The 15891-nt window shown below is 40.0% G+C and overlaps 1 protein-coding gene across 1 annotated transcript in view; it reads right to left on the reverse strand.

Annotated features, from left to right (window-relative positions):
• LOC133657368 (phospholipid phosphatase 4-like) overlaps positions 1-15891 on the reverse strand; it is a 196788-nt gene that overhangs the window by 110295 nt on the left and 70602 nt on the right. Inside the window, exon 2 of the mRNA XM_062058626.1 lies at positions 473-581. Coding sequence (XP_061914610.1) covers positions 473-581 — 109 coding nt within the window. The remainder of the gene's footprint in view (positions 1-472; positions 582-15891) is intronic.

Raw genomic sequence — 15891 nt, forward strand, 5'->3', positions numbered from 1 at the left:
TTAATTTAATTCAGCACTGCAAATCAACGTTTAAAGACATATTCAAAAACGCTTGATTTTTGTCATAATACACAGCAATAATGGTTTATTGACTAACATTGTTTTTGAAGCAGTGCAGTTCTTCCAAAAAGAACGTAATGAATGTCAGTGGCTGTCACTTGAATCTGCAAAATGGAAGTGTTATTAGCTTAGGCCTGAGTGCGAATGGTACTTCTGTATCTTCTTATTCATAATGAAAGGCTAATCAGCACTATTTTTAACATTCATTAATTATTCATCAGCTTAAGCCAAGACTCATTCAAATCACAAAAACAATATAATTCACAGTATTAATCTTTCCAAAAGGAGGATTTGCCCGCTTCACAAATGAGTGGGAATTACACCGAGAAAGTAGTTGAGATAGATAGAAATAATGACCAGTCATATGGCGGTGATTAGAGAGGAAATGGATAATCAAACAGAAAGTACTTACGAACATGACTCTCTTAGGAATGTGATCGGACTCAACCAGCGGGTTCTTGTAGAGCCAAAGCTCCTCAGGTTGTATGACTCTTTCAAAGGGCTCTAGAAATTCAGTAAATCTGCAACACAGATAAAACATTTTACAGTATTTGATATAAAATGTCCTGTATGTAGTGTATATTTGATTTCTGGGCTTGAGACAAGCCACCGCTCCTATGCAAGGATCACAGCAGGTGACAAGGAGGGAGAAGGTGCACCAAGAGGTGAACTGCACACACTTGAGCAGCAAGTCATCAAATTCTTCAATAACAAAGGAATTCCTGTATGCAGTTCTAGTATAGCTGCATGCCACACCATTCCACTGAAACAAAACAACAGATCCAACATCATCATCCGTTTTGTGAGTAGAAAACATAAAATTGAAATGCTTAAACTGGGAAAAAATTTGAAAGGCACAGGAGTATATGTAAATGAGCATCTCACAAAGAGAAATGCAGAAATTGCAAGACAAGCCAGGATCTTGAAAAAGGGAAAGCGAATCCAGGACACATGGACAAGGAACTGTAAAGTAATGATTAGATGGAATGGTTCACCAGAACAAGCAAGGGTATTAGTGGTCAGAGACTTTAAGGAACTTGAACAATATCAATGAAAAAGATGATGATGATAAACAAGTGGAATAGTGGGGAAATGTTCCTTGTTTATTGTGTACTGTGTGCAGAGAAACAGTGTGGACAAGCAACATGATGGAAGAACAAATGAGCTGCACAAAATTCAAGTCTTTTGACTATCATGATCATAAATGCTATGAGTTAGAAAATAACATTGACCCAGATATTCACTTCTATCAGGACTCTAATGTGGACTGTGAGTATTATACTGATGAACAGTTTAACTCAAATGTTAAAATGGAAGGCTTTTCTGAGATTCATTTCAACAGCAGGAGTCTTTACAGTAACTTTTCCAAAATTAAAGAGTATCTTAAACAAATACAGCAAAGGTTTACCATAATAGCAATTTCAGAAACTTGGTTGAGTGATAGTAAGGAATTACTGGATGGATTAGAGGGATATGAAATGTTTTGGCAAAACAGGATGAACAAAAGGGGAGGAGGTGTTGTATTGTTTGTGATGTCCTCTCTCAAATGTAGGCTGATTGCTGACATGACAACTGCTATTGACAATCTGATGGAATGTGTAACTATTGAAATCAGTGTTGAAAGATCCAAAAACATATTAATTAGTTGTATTTATAGAACTCCAGGATCATGCATTGATCAATTTAATAAGAAAATGTTTGAGTTATATGAAAGACATAATGATAAGGTGATCTTGATTTGTGGTGACTTCAACATTGATTTGATGAAATTTAATGATCACATGAAAACCACTGGGCAGCACGGTGGCAGAGGGGTTAGTGCATCTGCCTCACAATACGAAGGTCCTGAGTAGTCTTGGGTTCAATCCCGGGCTTGGGATCTTTCTGTGTGGAGTTTGCATGTTCTCCCCGTGACTGCGTGGGTTCCCTCCGGGTACTCCGGCTTCCTCCCACCTCCAAAGACATGCACCTGGGGATAGGTTGATTGGCAACACTAAATTGGCCCTAGTGTGTGAATGTGAGTGTGAATGTTGTCTGTCTATCTGTGTTGGCCCTGCGATGAGGTGGCGACTTGTCTAGGGTGTACCCCGCCTTCCGCCCGATTGTAGCTGAGATAGGCTCCAGCGCCCCCCCGCGACTCCGAAGGGAATAAGCGGTAGAAATGGATGGATGGATGGATGAAAACCACTGATTTTGTTAATCTTATGTTCAGCTTGAGTTTCTTTCCACTAATTGTAAAACCTAGCAGAATAACAAAGGACAGCTTAACACTGATTGACAATATTTTTATAAATGTATTTGATGGGAATAGAAAAAGTGGACTCTTAGTGACTGATGTAAGTGATCACTTGCCTGTCTTTACAGTGATGCAAATGAACAAGGAGACAAACTTACAAACAAAAAGACAAATAAATAACTTTGTTAGAATAAAATCACCAGAAGCAGTTAAGGCATTCAAGGCTGATCTTTTAAATCAGGATTGGCAAAATGTTTTTGTGGAGGACACTAATGAAGCATACGATACATTCCTGGATATATTTCTGACACTTTATGACCATCATTGTCCATTGAGAGAATATAAGCAAAATACTTAAAAGAGGGAGAAACCATGGATAACAGGGGGTTTAGTAAAAGCCTGTAAAAAAAAAAAAAGGCTTTACAAGGAATTTATTAAGCATCGAACAACAGAAAATGAGGACAAATATAAAAAGTATAAAAACAGATTGACATGTATCATGAGGCTTCAACAGAAAAACTATTATGAACAATTGCTGCATAAACATAAAAATAATATCATTGAAACCTGGAATGTGCTTAATACAATGATTAAAAAATCTAGCAAAAAGGATTTTACAGCTTATCTGGTAAAAGATGACAACTCAATTATTGAAAATATAGAAGAAATAGCTGAGGAATTCAATACGTTTTTTGTGAATGTTGGCCCAAATTTGGCAAAAAATATAAATTTTAATATGAATGATGAGAAAAAGTTAAAGCGTGTATCTGACATTAAAAATTCAATGTTTCTTGGCGGAGTTTGTGAAAGTGATGTGTTAGAAGTGGTCAGAAAGTTTAAAAACAAAAAATCTGTCGATGGTAACAACGTGGATATGTCACTCGTTAAAGAAGTGGTGGATTGTGTCCTAAAGCCGTTTACTTATATATGTAATAAATCTTTATCAACTGGAACTTTTCCTGACAAAATGAAAATTGCTAAAGTTATTCCAATTTATAAAAATGGTGATAAACACATGGTCTCAAATTATAGACCTGTGTCTCTACTACCTCAATTTGCAAAAATTCTTGAGAAATTATTTGTAAATAGACTTGATCAGTTCATTGACAAACATGAGCTACTGAATGATCAGCAGTATGGGGTCAGGAGTAATCGATCTACATCCCTAGCAGTGATGGACTTTGTAGAAAACGTAGCTACAGCAATAGAAAAGAAACAACACACCGTTGGAGTATTTATTGACTTATGTAAAGCTTTTGACACAATCGATCATTCCTTACTTCTGCAAAAATTGGAAAACTATGGCATAAGAGGTGTTTCACAACAGTGGTTAAGTAGTTATTTAAGCAATAGATCTCAATATGTGGAAATTAATAAGACTAAATCACAGCCAAGAAGAGTAACTTGTGGGGTGCCACAAGGCTCGGTATTGGGACCTAAGTTATTTATACTATATTTAAATGATATTTGTTCAGTGTCTAATAAATTGAAATGTATTATGTTTGCAGATGATACCAATGTATATTGTTCAGGAGAAGACTTGAAGGAAGTGTTGAGGATAATAGAGGTTGAGTTGATTCAGCTAAAAAAATGGTTTGATATTAATAAGTTATCATTAAATGATAAGAAAACTAAGTTTATGGTGTTTAGTGGTGCAAGGACAAACTGTGAAGCAAAATTAAAATTAAATCAAGTGGAAATTGATAGAGTATATGAAACTAAATTCTTGGGAATAATAATTGATCATAAATTATGTTGGAAACCGCATATTGAATATATAAAGGGAAAAATATCCAAATCCATTGCTATTCTTTATAAAGTAAAACACATGCTGAATAAGAAATGTTTGCATATGTTATATTATTCTTTTATTTTTCCATATTTAACATATTGTGTTGAAGTTTGGGGAAATGTTTATAAAACAAACGTAGACCCAATAATTAAACTTCAAAAAAGGGTCATTAGAATAATACACAAAGCGTGCTACTATGAACATACCAATCCATTATTTATAAGTTCTAATGTGTTAAAATTTTCAGATATTGTGTTTTTAAAAACAATGGAAGTTATGTTTTGAGTAAAGAACAACAGCCTTCCAGCTTGTATTCTTAGGTTATTTCAATTAAGAGGAGTAAACTATAATTTACGGGGGATATTGGTTTTCGAAATATGTAAAGCAAGAACAAATACAAAATACAAATGTATTTCAGTTTTAGGAGTTAAATGGTGGAACAAGCTCAGTGATGAGTTGAAGACATGTACTTCTTTGTTAAGGTTTAAGAAAACATTGAAAGGTGAAATAATTGAAAATTATAAAATATAGCAACGATTACTTTCATCCCATTGATTTTTTTTTTCTTTTTAATGTTGATGTTCCAGGTAATCTTATTTTCAGTGAAGGTATAGGATAGGCAAATATAAGCCTTGGCTTCAGCCTATTCCTTTTTCGGTCATGCTTTTTTCTTTTCTTTTCTTTTTGTGTGTGGATGTGTATGATTGTTGTATGTGTATAATTTGTACTGTACTGTCACACAAAATGGTTAATGGTTGATCATATGACCGAAATAAACTTATTTCATTCATTCATTCATTCATTCATTCATTCATTCATATATTGTAATTAGCTGGTGACTTTTGTCATCGTGCTTACAGGGTGGTGGTTAATAAACATTGGCTGTTTGGCTCTTGGGCAAGGATAAACAAAGCTGAGGCTTCACCAGTGATCACTTTTACTACAACACCCTGCGGACTGGAGAAAAATTAGCAGGCTCTTCCTCGGCCACATATTATGTCACAGTTGACCTTGTTCTCTGTCATCTCTGCTTAGGTTTTACGTCAGTAGCTTGCTCTCTCTCACAATTTCCGAATGAAATAGTCGATGAAATACACACTAAAGCCACATCGTAGAATAATTATAAGAGCATGAATGCAACAGCACAGACATCAGGCAAGCAGGTCTGTCACCTGTGAAAATAATAATGGAATGAGTTCAACTGTGGTATTGACATTTTTGTTTTATTGGCTCCAGAAGTCTGCGATGAGGTGGCGACTTGTCCGGGGTGTTCTGCCCGAGTGCAGTTAGGATAAGATCAGCACCCCTCGACCCCAAGAGGGACAAGCGGTAGGAAATGGATGGATGGAAGTAATTCTCGAGCTCGAAAAAAATGATGCTGCCTTTTATGTGAACATGGAGTACAATGGAAAATATACTTTTCTATTGCTTCTACACACATTTAGATCTCTGGATGAAACATATACGAGTGTAAAGTATAGCTGTATTGTTTAGACTCAACTTCTCTCTGACCTGCGAAGCTTAAATTGTTCTCATACATTGTTTGAGAAAAAAGCAAGAAGGCCTGACTCAACATATTAGTTTCTATGGATCTCATTGCACAATTGATTATTTGATGATTTGATTCAGAGTCTGATTCAATTATCAACAGCACAGTCAAAACTTTAGCGACAGTGGTGGCAAATACTTGGTATGACTGACAAAGTTAGTAATTAAATAATGGACGAGTGGCCATCCCAGTAAACAAAAGGTGACATGTTACAAAATAATCATATTAGCGGCAAAGTTCCCTAGCTCTGAAAAACAACGGCAGCCCAGTGATTCTATCACAAGGCACTGGGAAGGTTTGATTCCATTTTGTAGTCGATGTATTTTTTGTATATCAAAGTATACTTAAATAGTTTTGTAAAATGTCTTTTAGCACTATGTAAATAAAGCGCTATATAATCAATCAATCAATCAATCAATGTTTATTTATATAGCCCTAAATCACAAGAGTCTCAAAGGGCTGTACAAGCCACAATGACATCCTCGGTACAGAGCCCACATACGGGCAAGGAAAAACTCACCCCAGTGGGACGTCGGTGAATGACTATGAGAAACCTTGGAGAGGACCGCATATGTGGGTAACCCCCCCCCCTCTAGGGGAGACCGAAAGCAATGGATGTCGAGTGGGCCTGACATAACATTGTGAAAGTCCAGTCCACAGTGGATCCAACACATCAGCGGGAGTCCAGTCCACAGCGGGGCCAACAGGAAACCATCCCGAGCGGAGACGGGTCAGCAGCGCAGAGATGTCCCCAACCGATGCACAGGCTAGTGGTCCACCCGGGGTCCCGACTCTGGACAGCCAGCACTTCATCCATGGCCATAAATATGTTTTATCATTAAAAGGTTATATATATATAGTACTGGCCAAAAGTTTGGACACACCTTCTCATTCAATGTGTTTTCTTTATTTTCATGACTATTTAGTTATGTACTTAACAAAAAAAGGTGGAATAACGGAAAACATGTCACCTGAAATGGTTTCCACTCCACAGGTGTGCTTGAAGCTCATCCAGAGAATACCAAGAGTGTGTAAAGCAGTAATCAGAGGAAAGGGTGGCTATTTTGAAGAAACTAGAATATAAAACATGTTTCAGTTATTTTACCTTTTTTGTTAAGTACATAACTCCACATGTGTTCATTCATAGTTTTGATGCCTTCAGTGACAATCTACAATGTAAATGGTCATGAAAACACATTGAATGAGAAGAGGTATATATATATATATATGTATGTATATATATATATATATATATATGTATACACTACCGTTCAAAAGTTTGGGGTCACCCAAACAATTTTGTGGAATAGCCTTCATTTCTAAGAACAAGAATAGACTGTCGAGTTTCAGATGAAAGTTCTCTTTTTCTGGCCATTTAGAGCGTTTAATTGACCCCACAAATGTGATGCTCCAGAAACTCAATCTGCTCAAAGGAAGGTCAGTTTTGTAGCTTCTGTAACGAGCTAAACTGTTTTCAGATGTGTGAACATGATTGCACAAGGGTTTTCTAATCATCAATTATCCTTCTGAGCCAATGAGCAAACACATTGTACCACTAGAACACTGGAGTGATAGTTGCTGGAAATGGGCCTCTATACACCTATGTAGATATTGCACCAAAAACCAGACATTTGCAGCTAGAATAGTCATTTACCACATTAGCAATGTATAGAGTGTATTTCTTTAAAGTTAAGACTAGTAAAGTTATCTTCATTGAAAAGTACAGTGCTTTTCCTTCAAAAATAAGGACATTTCAATGTGACCCCAAACTTTTGAACGGTAGTGTATATATATATATATATACTATATAGTACAGGCCAAAAGTTTGGTTAATATATGTATATATATATATAATATCAAACACAGTTGTCCTACCAGCACATATGAGATGGCACAAAAATGTGTATCCATACTACCAGATTTAACCCAATACCAGCATAATTTATGAAGAAAAGTATGAATAGATTAGGTTCTAAAAAGCATAGGTTAATAGGTATATATTATAAATAGAAAAATGGAATAGTGTAAATAATATTGTTTAAAGAGTTTGCAAACTACAGTGAAACTTGAATATTGTATTATTGTTAATTCCACTAAGAAGGTTACAATACAACAATTCATTTGCACTGTATCATAACTGCATGTTTGAAGTTTGCATTAAAAAAAATGTGTGGAAATCAGTTACCTATTGACAAAGTTATGATGACACTTCATTGTCACGAGATGGAGAGATTGACCGGTTTAGGGTGGCGGTCCCACGGCTCGTCAGCGCCAAAAGGCAGTAGCGGCTATGATATGAATGGCCACAATAAAGCATCACTTCGTCATTATGCACCAATGACAGTTACAGTGAGTGAGATTACATTCACAAACCCTCGGAATTGTAAGTGTCACTATTACAAAATACACTTTTTGCACCTGCTCTATGTTCTGTATGACTGCAATATTTATGACATTTTTGGCACGGTTGATAAAGCGGCCGTGCCAGCAACTTGAGGGTTCCTGCTTCGATCCCCAGCTCCCGCCATCCTAGCCACGTCCGTTGTGTCCTTGAGCAAGACACTTCACTGATGGGTCATGGTTAGGACCTTGCATGGCAGCTCCCGCCATCAGTGTGTGAATGTGTGTGTGAATGGGTGAATGTGGAAATAGTGTCAAAGTACCCTGAGTAACTTGAAGGTAGAAAAGCGCTATACAAGTATAACCCATTTACCATTTTTGAATGCATTACTTGGTTATCATGGTCTGTCATTTTGACATGTTCTCATGTTTGAAGACAATACATTGTTGTATGTTCTATTGTAATTTATATAATAGAAGTATTTTAATTACTAATCAGTTTTACTTGAACGTCACAAAAAATCATGAGACTAAAACGTGTTTTGTGTTTTTTTTTTACAATAGTGTGCCTTTTTTTTTATTTTCTATGTACCGCTTCAGGCACTGTTTAAGCACTGACACTGTTTTTAATTTACCAATTTGGTACTAGTATCTGTCTGAAAAGGGATTATAAATACTAAATAAAATATGTTTTATTATTATTATTATTGTTACGGCTCAAGCTTTTGCCGCCGCACATTCAGCACGAGCGTTCGTCTCTTGCTGCGGCCACGCCTCCGCGCGGCTGCACTAAATCGGGAATCAACACACCTGACGCTGATGAGGACTCCACTCTCTCTTTTTAAGGCAGCGTGTCCTGCGTTCCAGTGCCAGAACGTTGCTACTCCGTACAGTAAGTCCTACACGTCTCTAGCTCTCCTCGCCTATGTGCTTTCTGGCTCTCTGTCTCCCCTCTGTGCTCACCGTGTCTTGTCCTGTGTCGTCATCCAGCAGCTCTGCGTCATTCCCTGGTTTCGAGGTGTGTGTCTCCTCTCCCCGGATCCCCTTTGGACTCCCTGCTGCCTTCCCGGATCTCGACGCCTCGCTCCAGCCCCTGACCACTTGCCTGTCCCCGGACCTCCGAGCCTGCCTTGCCATTTCTGGACTTCCGCATCTGCCTCAACACGCACCTCCAACACCTCTCGGTAACACTCAACATATAATCGCTTCACATAGTCTCACCACACATATTTGGATTAGTTACACACATCATTCCTTTGTATTAATAAATACGCTTCAAGCTAAGGACGTCCCTTTCTCTGTGCCGTCTCCTTCTCCACTGTACCGTTACAATTATTGAAGTAAAAATGTATGTTTTTCTACTGTATCAAATTTGCTTAATAAACTGATCAATTAATAGGCCTTAGCTTAGGAACACAGCAAAATTGTTTTTTCTTGATTAACTGAAATTGTTTCCAAATTAAGATCACAACCAGATTAAATTAAAACACCTATTATTGCATACACTATACACATACGTTTGACCATTAACATGATACATTTTGTTATAAATAATTGATTGTGATGTGGTCAATGTGTGAATATATAACATCATTGGGTATAATAAGTAAGAGAATACACATTCAGAATAAAATATCCAGGTTGCCGAATCAAAAACTGTATGAACAAACGAACAAATGACGTATACATAGCTGCAATTACTGGCTCAGTAAACACATGCGATAAAAGTAATTCTGCTCTTCAGTTGTGCCACTAGTGGCACACGGTATGCTCCATTAATCACTCTCGTTTCAAGATTACAACCTCCACGGCGCCTTTATTCAGACATCAGCGGCAGCTAATGTTGTTTCAGTGCAGGAATTAAAAATAGAGGTACAAAGCGCAGATAGTGTTTAGCCCCCCCCGACACCCCACTACCTCCAACACACACACGCACACACACCTCGGGTCATTTAATAGCGACTTCAAGCCACCTGTCACTCTTATCTTACACGGCTTATCTCACATTTAGTAGCTCACGTCTTAATGAGTTGGAGGCAGACTCCCTCAAGGCAACCACAATGATAAAACTCCATTTTGCTTGGCTCCGTTCTCCAGTCAGGAAATGACTGGAGAACGTGATAAGATGTGTTTATCCAAGAAAAATAATTAGCCATCCTCTCTGCATTATAAAATGAAAATGTACGGCCAGTATGTGAGAATCAGTGCAAGCTTGCTGTGTTAGAATTGTATTTCAAATGATAATAGGACTCGGTTTTGAGAAACGCTATTAGTAGAGTTAGGCATCGTTTTTGATTCTGATTCTCAACAATTCTCAGTTCCAATTATTTTACAGGGTTTCCGCAAGGCATTAGAAAGCATTAAAAGTCATTAAATGGATTTTGCGAAAATTAAGGCCATAAATGGCATTAAAACGAATGCGATGTGTGAGGATCTATCACATCACGTCCCACTTGTTTGTCTTACTTCCTTAATTTCTGCATTTGTTTCCTGGTCAGCGCTCTTATTTTGGTTCCATTTCCTGTTTGTCTCCCTGAGCGCTCTTTGCCTCACCTGTTCCCTGATTGGCTTGAGCACACCTGTTTGTCATTTCCAGTCAGTGTTATAAATGCCTGTCTCACCCTTTAGTCTCACCACTGCCTCTGTTTTGTTTTTTTCCCAAGATGGTGCCGCTGTAGTGGCTGCTGGTGGCAGGAGCTCTGTGCTCTTGTGTCGTCCTTTTGTGTTCCTGATGTTTCCCTCTTGTTTTCATGTGTTTTTTTTGTTTGCCTTTTGGTTCGGGACCCTTTGGGACTGTGTGACAAGGGGTGGCACTTTCTTGACTTCTGCGGTGCTTTTTTGGGAACTTCTGGATCTGCCTCTCCAGAACCTTTTCGCCATGGAGACCAGCTACTGGGTCTCTGCCACACCAGAGTCCGTTTGGAGAGACTGGAGGAGATGCAGATGAAGAGACAGGGCTGCGGAGCTAGCGCTGAGCGCTGGGACGGACAAGCTTCACAGTGTCTTGGCTGAATGAGCAGGTATCGGACACCTCGTTCTCCTTGGACGTATCCTCGCTCATCCATGCAGACTGGACACTGGCCGAGAGTTAGTGGGCGGCTGAGGGTGGAGTCAGCTCTCTTGGTTGCTTTGTTGGGTCTACTCCTGTCTCTGGTCATGCTCCCCCCACCCCAGCAGACGATGGCGTGGACCACCGCAGAGGCCACCACAGTGTATATGTTTTGTTTTTCTTTCTTTTGCTTTTCTTTTTGGGTTCACCGTGCGTGACTGCTCGCCGTCTGTTCGCTGTTGCAAAAAAGTATCGCTCTATCTGTGTGCTTTTAATTGTTCTACAGCTTTCTTTATCACTTCTCAAACATATTTAGTGGTACTATTTAACTTGCAAATCACCCGATCTCTGTCCCACCACCGTTTCCTCAGCTAGCTAGCTGCTAAGCTAGCGCGGAGAAAGGCAGCGCCGGTCAGAAGGTAAGTAGGAAGCTACTCCCGCAGACCGCGACCACTTCCCTGAGGACAGCAGGAACTTCACTCGGTGACAGAAAACACTGTGAGTAATGGCTTCCTGCGCGTCTTGCACCATACTCACGGAGAGGGCCGTGTCCGCCAGTTAGAGCAGAGTAATGTCGTAACTTTAGATGTTGCGGACACATCTGCTAGCGTTAGCTGTAGCGAGCTAACTAGCCCAGCTTGTAGCAGTCCTAAGCGGCCTACAAGCTACAGTGTACCTGTTGAGACGCATAATAGATTTAGCTCTTTAGCTAGTCCTACACCCCAGTCTACCGGGCACCACACCTTAGTCATAGGGGACTCCATCACCCGAAACATAAAGCTTAGCAAACCAGCCACAGTAAAGTGTATCCCCGGGGCCAGAGCACCTGACATTGAAGCTAATCTTAGGGAGCTAACTCACAACAGGCCTAGTAAACACGTACGACAGGCTAATCGCACCACTAATTATGCGAATATAGTTGTACACGTTGGCTCCAATGACACTAGAATGAGACAGTCAGAGATTACAAAGAGAAACATAGCCAGGACTTGTGATCTCGCCAGAAAGATGTCCAGGCATCAAGTAATTGTCTCTGGCCCCCTGCCTGCGAGAGGCAATGATGAGAGATATAGCAGATTAGTCTCGCTTAACAAGTGGCTGCCTCTCTTCTGTAGGCAACAGGGACTAACGTTTATTGATAACTGGCCCTCTTTCTGGGGCAAACCAGGCTTGCTGATGAGAGACGGCCTTCACCCTAACCAGGAAGGTGCCATCATCCTGTCTAGAAACATAGACTACTATTTAAGTCTCACTTGACTGACTACACTAGAGCAAGCCCGGTCACAGGCAATTACAATGTCTGTTAGTCCGGGTGAGGAGTCAGTTAAGCTAGAACTAGCCAGCGCCAGGCTGGATAATCCATGTACGCATAGCAATTCTCTTAGAATAATACACAATTCACATAATGTTTTTTCTGTAGTGTCTGTGTCAGAGGTGGACATGCATTCTACTGAGGTGGCAAATTATGATATGTCCAGTCTATTGCAGCACCAAGCAAACAATCGGAACATTCCCGTCATATCAATTCCTAGATATGGTCGAAACTATTTAAAGTGCACTACGCATAATAAACGCAACATTGTTAATATTGCCACTACGGATAATCTTAACAAAAACTCGTCAAAACAGCCCAATACCTATAATATGGGCTTTTTAAACATAAGATCATTGTCTCCCAAGGCGTTATTAGTTAATGAGGTCATTAGAGACAACAATCTTAACGTCATTGGTCTTAGCGAAACCTGGCTCAAACCAGACAAATTTTTTGCGCTCAATGAGGCATCTCCTCCTAACTATACGAATGCGCATGTTGCCCGTCCTCTTAAAAGGGGAGGGAGTGTCGCACTAATATACAATGAAAATTTCAACCTTACCCCTAACCTAAATAATAAATATAAATCGTTTGAGGTGCTTACTATGAGGTCTGTCACACCGCTACCTCTCGACCTGGCTGCTATCTACCGCCCCCCTGGGCCCTATTCGGACTTTATCGGTGAATTCTCAGAGTTCGTTGCTGATCTAGTGATGCACGCCGACAATATAATCATAATGGGGGACTTTAATATCCATATGAATACCCCATCGGACCCTCAGTGCGTGGCGCTCCAAACCATAATTGATAGCTGTGGTCTTACACAAATAATACATGAACCCACGCATCGCAATGGTAATACAATAGATCTAGTGCTTGTCAGGGGTGTCACCACCTCCAAAGTTATGATACTTCCATATACTAAAGTAATGTCTGATCATTACCTTATAAAATTTGAAGTTTTGACTCATTGTCAACAAGCTAATAATAATAATAACTGCTATAGCGGCCGCAACATTAATGCTGCCACAACGATGACTCTTGCTGACCTACTGCCTTCGGTAATGGCACCATTCCCAAATTATGTCGGCTCTATTGATAACGTCACTAACAACTTTGACGATGCCTTGCGCGAAATTATTGATAGTATAGCACCGCTAAAGCAAAAAAGGGCCCCTAAAAGGCGCACCCCATGGTTTACAGAATAAATTAGAGCTCATAAATTATCATGTAGAAAACTGGAACGCAAATGGCGCGCGACTAAACTTGAGGTTTTCCATCAAGCATGGAGTAATAGTTTAATAACTTATAAACGCATGCTTACCTTAGCTAAAGCTAAATACTACTCAAATCTCATCCGCCTCAACAAAAACGATCCTAAATTTCTGTTTAGTACAGTAGCATCGCTAACCCAACAAGGGACTCCTCCCAGTAGCTCCACCCACTCGGCAGATGATTTTATGAATTTCTTTAATAAGAAAATTGAACTCATTAGAAAGGAGATTAAAGACAACGCATCCCAGCTACAACTGGGTTCTATTAACACAAATACGACTGTATATACGACGGACACTGCCCTCCAAAATAGTCTCTCTATTTTTGATGAAATAACATTAGAGGAATTATTACAGGGTGTAAGTGGGATAAAACAAACAACATGTTTACTTGACCCACTTCCTGGGAAACTTATCAAGGAACTGTTTGTATTATTAGGTCCATCAGTGTTAAATATTATAAACTTATCACTTTCCTCCGGCACTGTTCCCCTAGCATTCAAAAAAGCGGTTATTCATCCTCTGCTCAAAAGACCTAACCTCGATCCTGACCTCATGGTAAACTACCGACCGGTCTCCCACCTTCCGTTTATTTCCAAAATTCTCGAAAAAATTGTTGCACAGCAGCTAAATGAACACTTAGTGACTAACAATCTCTGTGAACCTTTTCAATCCGGTTTCAGGGCAAATCACTCTACGGAGACAGCCCTCGCAAAAATGACTAATGATCTATTGCTAACGATGGATTCTGATGCGTCATCTATGTTGCTGCTTCTTGATCTTAGCGCCGCTTTCGATACCGTCGATCATAATATTTTATTAGAGCGTATCAAAACACGTATTGGTATGTCAGACTTAGCCTTGTCTTGGTTTAACTCTTATCTTACTGACAGGATGCAGTGCATCTCCCATAACAATGTAACCTCGGACTATGTCAAGGTAACGTGCGGAGTTCCCCAGGGTTCGGTTCTTGGCCCTGCACTCTTTAGTATTTACATGCTGCCGCTGGGTGACATCATACGCAAGTACGGTGTTAGCTTTCACTGTTATGCTGATGACACTCAACTCTACATGCCCCTAAAGCTGACCAACACGCCGGACTGTAGTCAGCTGGAGGCGTGTCTTAATGAAATTAAACAATGGATGTCCGCTAACTTTTTGCAACTCAACGCTAAGAAAACGGAAATGCTGATTATCGGTCCTGCTAGACACCAACATCTATTTAATAATACCACCTTAACATTTGACAACCAAACAATTACACAAGGCGACTCGGTAAAGAATCTGGGTATTATCTTCGACCCAACTCTCTCGTTTGAGTCACACATTAAGAGTGTTACTAAAACGGCCTTCTTTCATCTCCGTAATATCGCTAAAATGTGTTCCATCTTGTCCACTAGCGACGCTGAGATCATTATTCATGCGTTCGTTACGTCTCGTCTCGATTACTGTAACGTATTATTTTCTGGTCTCCCTATGTCTAGCATTAAAATATTACAGTTGGTACAAAATGCGGCTGCAAGGCTTTTGACAAAAACAAGAAAGTTTGATCATATTACGCCTATACTGGCTCACCTGCACTGGCTTCCTGTGCACTTAAGATGCGACTTTAAGGTTTTACTACTTACGTATAAAATACTACACGGTTTAGCTCCAGCCTATCTCGCCGATTGTATTGTACCATATGTCCCGACAAGAAATCTGCGTTCAAAGAACTCCGGCTTATTAGTGATTCCCAGAGCCAAAAAAAAGTCTGCGGGCTATAGAGCGTTTTCTATTCGGGCTCCAGTACTCTGGAATGCCCTCCCGGTAACAGTTAGAGATGCTACCTCAGTAGAAGCATTTAAGTCCCATCTTAAAACTCATTTGTATAATCTAGCCTTTAAATAGACCCCCCATTTTTAGACCAGTTGATCTGCCGTTTCTTTTCTTCTCTCCTCTTCTCCCCTGTCCCTTGCGAGGGGGAGTTGCATAGGTCCGGTGGCCATGGATGAAGTGCTGGCTGTCCAGAGTCGGGACCCCGGGTGGACCACTAGCCTGTGCATCGGTTGGGGACATCTCTGCGCTGCTGACCCGTCTCCGCTCGGGATGGTTTCCTGTTGGCCCCGCTGTGGACTGGACTCTCGCTGATGTGTTGGATCCACTGTGGACTGGACTTTCACAATGTTATGTCAGACCCACTCGACATCCGTTGCTTTCGGTCTCCCCTAGAGGGGGGGGGTTACCCACATATGCGGTCCTCTCCAAGGTTTCTCATAGTCATTCACCGACGTCCCACT

This window comes from Entelurus aequoreus, linkage group LG09 (genome assembly GCF_033978785.1).
Source record: "Entelurus aequoreus isolate RoL-2023_Sb linkage group LG09, RoL_Eaeq_v1.1, whole genome shotgun sequence".
NCBI classification, from domain to species: Eukaryota; Metazoa; Chordata; class Actinopteri; order Syngnathiformes; family Syngnathidae; genus Entelurus; species Entelurus aequoreus.